The sequence below is a fragment of the Salvia splendens genome, chromosome 6, assembly GCF_004379255.2.
Source record: "Salvia splendens isolate huo1 chromosome 6, SspV2, whole genome shotgun sequence".
NCBI lineage: Eukaryota > Viridiplantae > Streptophyta > Magnoliopsida > Lamiales > Lamiaceae > Salvia > Salvia splendens.
The window spans coordinates 9,390,176-9,395,906 of NC_056037.1; the positions used below are offsets into that span (position 1 = coordinate 9,390,176).

Below are 5,731 nucleotides of genomic sequence, written 5' to 3' on the forward strand. Positions count from 1 at the left end.
AAAATTTATGTTATTGAGATACATTACATGCTACAGTACAAATTTATGAATTAGGTAAAATTGCAATTCAAGAAATTAAGTCAAGGTATGTGGTGTGGAGATGAGAAAGTTAGAACTTGAATCCCAACAGATCCTTTCGGAAAAAGATTGCTTTAATCAACTTTAGGAAAAGCACAAAAGGAAAGAAATAGGAAGAATCATTTCATCCAACACCAAGTCATTCTTGATTCTACTCCTTCAACAAAGAGCTTTGGTCTCAACGAATGGTCTAGTGTGCAAACCCTTTTTTCTCTCAAATTCTGTTTAACGGCCGATTCAGATTTTTCACTGCTATCTAAAATTTGTCTCACAGTTACTTATTTATCACTAGTGACAAAGCCAAGAATTTTATGTTGAGCCCAAAATACTGTTTACAATTGTGAGAGCTCACAATGAGATGATTATGAGAGAGAAATAATTAGAAAATTAGTGATGGAAAGGGGGTCGAGACTATCGATCAACACAAAAATTAGGGAGATTATACCTTTTCATATATGATTATTTTCTTGTCATTTACTTTGGAAGTCACTGTTGGTAGGTCAGGGTTATAATTTCAATTTTGTATTCGAATATTCATGAAATCAATTTGCATCTCATGTGTGCTTTCCCTTTTTAACTGGGCCATCTTTTTCTTGGTGATTTAAACTGCTAGTCAACGCGTTTTACTTTTAGTTGAAGATTATATAGATTTTTTCGTATTATAATTCTTGGCTGGTTGAGTTGAAGAAAATGTAAAATTAAACATTTAGCTAGGCAATGGCTACTAAAATGTTCTTACTAGTTAGGCCTCTTTAATGTTCATTTTTAAAAAAATGAACACAAACTACATATTGAGACAAGAATTACTCGAATTTATGTTTGATTCCGTATAAATTCGAACAACTAGTAGTGTCTACTCAAACAGAAAAATATGGAAAACAATTATGGGATAATGATTCCAATCAGAAAGGTGTATTGTTCAACTTTTTCCTCATCATCATGTGTCATCATAAACCTTTGGAGTCCCACCTCCCACTTTCATTTCAAGTATAAAATGTTACTACAAGATTATATTTTATTGTATCCCGAATGCAAGCTGTTAAAATATTTGTATATCCGAGGTAGGAGAGAGATTGTCCATATGGCCCCCCTTTAGCTACTTAATGAGATTGAAAAACATGATAATTTGGCACTCATTACCTCCTTTTAATGCTTTGCTTAACACAAAACCTTCCATTACTCATCATCTTCACTCAAAACACATAGTAGTAGATATTTTCTCCCTTTCCAAAAAAAGGTCGTTGTAAGAGAAGATGACAGATAACGAATCCACCATTTCGAGTCAAAACCCATTAACAAGTGGATCCAGTCCCCCACCAAAGAAGAAGAGAAATCTGCCAGGCACCCCAGGTAATTAACAAAAATTCAATTTCTTTATGGGAATATTCTTGAATGGGAATACATGTATGTGTGCAGATCCTGAGGCGGAGGTGATAGCGCTGTCGCCAAAGACGCTGATGGCGACCAACAGATTCGTGTGCGAGGTATGCGGGAAGGGTTTCCAAAGGGATCAGAATCTGCAGCTGCACAGAAGAGGCCATAATCTGCCGTGGAAGCTGAAGCAGAGGTCGAGCAAGGAGGCCAGGAAGCGGGTGTATGTCTGCCCCGAGAAGGCCTGCGTCCACCACCACCCGTCCCGGGCCCTCGGAGACCTGACTGGGATCAAGAAGCACTTCTGCCGGAAGCACGGCGAGAAGAAGTGGAAGTGCGACAAGTGTGCCAAGCGCTACGCGGTGCAGTCTGATTGGAAGGCTCACGCCAAGACTTGTGGAACCAGGGAATATAAGTGTGATTGTGGCACCATTTTCTCAAGGTTTCTTTCTTTCCCTTTCCCTTTCCCTCTCTCCGTATATATATATATATATATATATATATACATGTGTGTGTGTGTGTGTGTTTGAGATTATAATTCATGTGGTATAGTAAGCCCTCAATAACTATATTTTGTGCTTTGACCTTAGATTAGAGCTTTCTAGACTATATTTGGAGTTGTACATCTCCAAAATTGGATAGGGTAGCCTAGTTCGGCCAAATCAACTGAGCATTTTTATTAGTTATAATGATAATGAGTTAATTAGAATGGATAGTACAGATGGTCTGCGTGCACAGGTAGCTCAGCTGGTGTTCAAGGAGGTAATTAAGTTTAAGGTCTTGGGTGATGGTTTTATTTCTAGTTTTCTGATTATTATCACAAAATAGATACCTTATCAAACTGTGCCTAAAAGTGCATCTACATTCATCATCACAACTGAACTAATTAATCTCTGTCTTTCTCTTTCAGGAGAGACAGCTTCATCACCCACCGCGCATTTTGCGACGCATTAGCCCAAGAAACAGCAAGAGTCACAGCTGCAACACATGCGCCAAACCTCATCAACTATCATTTCCTAGGCATGCCCCAACACTTCCCCTCCATCTTCAAGCCCATCAACGACCAAACCCTCGATCCGATCCACGAACTCACTCACTCAACCCAAGACCACCATCCACCATTCGCCAACCCATCCTTCTCGAACCTTCCACCACCCACATTCTACAACCTAAATTGGGATATCACCCACACCTCACCAAATATCCCCAATCACAAAGAAGCAACCGTCTCATCATTGTTCAGCACTCATCAAAACCAAACCAGTAGCAACCACGAAGCCGAAGCTTCCGCAAGGATGTCTGCAACGGCTTTGTTACAGAAAGCTGCGCAAATCGGGGCGACCACGACCGATCCAGCGATGATCTATGCGGCACGGATACGGATACGCGTATCAGTATCCGAAGGATACGGATACGCGGATACGGCTCTTTCCCAAACAACCCGATACGCGGATACGTTTTAACTATTTTTTTAATAAATAATAATAGTGCATAATAAATTACAAAATAGATATTCTAATGTTATTATACAAATAAAAATAATAAAATTACAAAATATTAAAAGCTAAAGTCAATTTCTTTTATGGTCGATTACACCACATCGATTTTTTGGTTATACTTATCCATATTACCAATAATATTGATCAAAATATTTATTTATAGTTACAAAATTAGACAAAGTTAATGGAGTAATAAATTGGCCCAAAAATGAGCCCCAAATATACTCCTTTTCCATCGTGACTACTTCTTGCCCAATTCATTCTCCCATTTCCAATTTTCTTCAATCCCTAGTTGAGGCAATAGCGGCGCCTCCCCCTTCTTCTTCTTCTTCTTCTTCTTCTTCTTCTTCTTCTTCTTCTTCTTCATATCCGATTAACTGTCAATTTTGTTCCCAAATCGGATTGAAGTTCGTAAATTGAAAGTTGCGAAGTTCTTCGACAGAGATGGACGTTGATTTCGAAGAGGAGAACCTCAGATCTTTGCAGATAGAGGAGGATGAAGGCCCAATACGGCCCAGCTCGCGGATACGCCGAAGGATACGTATCGAATCTGAGGTTTCCCGGCCCAATACGGCCCAGCTCGCGGATACGCCCAGGATACGTATCGACGGTGTATCCGTCGCGTATCGGTATCGGATACGTATCCGATACGTGATACGGCAACAGGGTGGCGTATCGGTGTTATATAGGCGATGATACTAGGGAGTTTTGGGGTGAAGTGCAACGACATTAATGGCTTGGATGGGAACAGGCTTTGCGGGTTGTACAGTACAAGCTCGGTGACGAGCGGCTTTGGGAGTGATGTGGAGAGCTCTGTGAATGAGAATTCGGCGATGAATGGGCAGTTGCAGATGTACAATTCTTCGAAACGACGTCGGGTGCAGAGCTATGAGGAGGAGGGAGGGGAGACGAGGGATTTTCTTGGAGTTGGGATCAATCCTATTTGCCACCCCTCTTCTATCAATGGGTGGATATAATTTTGTGGAATTTCACAAACAATAGTGGAGGGAAACACCTTTTTAACTCCATTATTGCTATCTTGATTAATTATGTTTATTAATTAATTGTTGTTGATTGTGGAAATAAAGAAAAGGTGTTACAAAAGGCAACATCAAGAAAGCGATTGTGTAACCATTAATTAGTGGAGTTCTATTTACAAAAGGTGTCACAATCCTAAAAGCAGCCACTACGTACTGCTATTCAAAAAGATACTAAAAATGGCTGACATTCTCGACACTTCTGTTTAACAACATGCGGTTAGTACCACTGCCGGTACTCGAATCTAATTATACATTTAATTCAGTTTGGAGCCGTTCGGTTTGCCCGATTTGCCCAAGATTCTATTTCATGATGCCTCAATCTACTGTTCGGTTGCCGAGACATAGATAATCTCGGCCCGTAAGGCCGGCTTCAAGCCCGTCGCAGCTGACATAGATAATCTCACATTGTAGTGTTCAGGTCCGATTATTTAATCGCACCACATACCCTACGATTATTTCTATCTTACGCCTCTCTCTTCTATGTCTCACTTCCTCTCCCATCCTTTGCTCCACAGCCTCCACTTCCACCCCTCGTGACTTTCACCCTCTCCATCACTCTTCATGATTTACCGAAGTTAGTTGATTTTCTGCAATTTTGTTGGAGAGATTGATTGATGCAGGTTTTTTAGATATGGTAATTGTTATGATATCGCTTTTTTGTTAAATTTAGATTAGTGATTAATTTGGGGAGAATTTTGTTCATGAATACAAAATTTGGAGGAGCAGATTCGAAGAATTAATATGATGAGTTCATGAACAAAAATTGGGAATGAGGAGGAGATGGGTTGGTTGGGCCGTTGGGGGCGTTGGTGTGGGAATATTAGTGTTGTTATTAATATTGTCAACCAAATATCAATATAAAATATAGTAATACTAATTTAGTCCAAGACAAAGCCCATCTTATCTTATCCTATATTGAATCTCATTATTATTTTATCTTTACAACCGAACGCCACCTTTATATACTACTCCATACATCCCGACTCCTAATTAGTTAGGCCACAAGTTTTAAAAAATTGTAAAGAAAAGTCAACTGAATAAATTAGTAGAATATGAGTCTCACTTATATAGTATATTACTTTTATACTAAATGTGAGTGGAATATGTAAGTGAATGTGGGGCCTATTTACTATTTATAGTAAAAGTGAAATATGACTCTTAAGATAGGACAAATGAAAATGGAAAAACAGGACTCTTAAGTTGGGACGGAGGGAATAATTTATAAAATGCAAACTGAATTAGTTCAAGTTCCATACTCGGTGACCCTCGATATTATAGTATTCGTTATAAGTACAATGTAGAAATCTTGTACATTATATATGTAGTAAAAAGAAATTGCAAAATTATCAAATTTCAAAATCTCTATTTGTTGCAATTCGCCAATAAATGTCTCATTTTAAATCAACTCAGATTTTTAAAAATTATTTGACTTTATAAAAGAAGGTAGGTAGGAAAAGTTAGTGAAATCTTGACCTACTTTTATATATTGATTTTATAATAAAATGTGAGTTAAATGAGTTGGTGAAATGTGGAGTATAGTTAAGTGAAACATGACATTTAGACTCAGTGTCATTAGTCAACACTATAAAGGACACATAGTTAGTACTCCTTGCAAGTGTAAACTAAGTTTCGTAACCTTAATTAATAGAAGTTGGACGGTCTGTGGTTAATTATGACAATGGGAATCCGAAGTTTGCTAATCTTGATTACGATACCAGTGTGAATAACATTGAATGAATGCAC

The 5,731-nt window shown here is 38.5% G+C and overlaps 1 protein-coding gene across 1 annotated transcript; it reads left to right on the forward strand.

Annotated features, from left to right (window-relative positions):
• The first annotated feature begins 1,098 nt into the window (after window positions 1–1,098).
• On the forward strand, window positions 1,099–4,254 carry LOC121809442 (zinc finger protein NUTCRACKER-like). The gene is made up of 4 exons (XM_042210072.1): window positions 1,099–1,428; window positions 1,495–1,891; window positions 2,360–2,804; window positions 3,638–4,254. The coding sequence occupies exons 1-4, from the start codon at window positions 1,332–1,334 to the stop codon at window positions 3,923–3,925; spliced, it is 1,227 nt and encodes a 408-aa protein (XP_042066006.1). The 5' UTR covers window positions 1,099–1,331; the 3' UTR covers window positions 3,926–4,254.
• Window positions 4,255–5,731: the final 1,477 nt, after the last annotated feature.

Bases quoted from the DNA above. Each gene is read 5' to 3' on its own strand.
- LOC121809442 (XM_042210072.1), top strand. From the start codon at position 1,332: ATGACAGATAACGAATCCACCATTTCGAGTCAAAACCCATTAACAAGT. The intron at 1,429-1,494 runs GTAATTAACAAA...GTATGTGTGCAG, and splicing joins AAATCTGCCAGGCACCCCAG to ATCCTGAGGCGGAGGTGATA. The intron at 2,805-3,637 runs GCGATGATCTAT...GGTGTTATATAG, and splicing joins GGGCGACCACGACCGATCCA to GCGATGATACTAGGGAGTTT.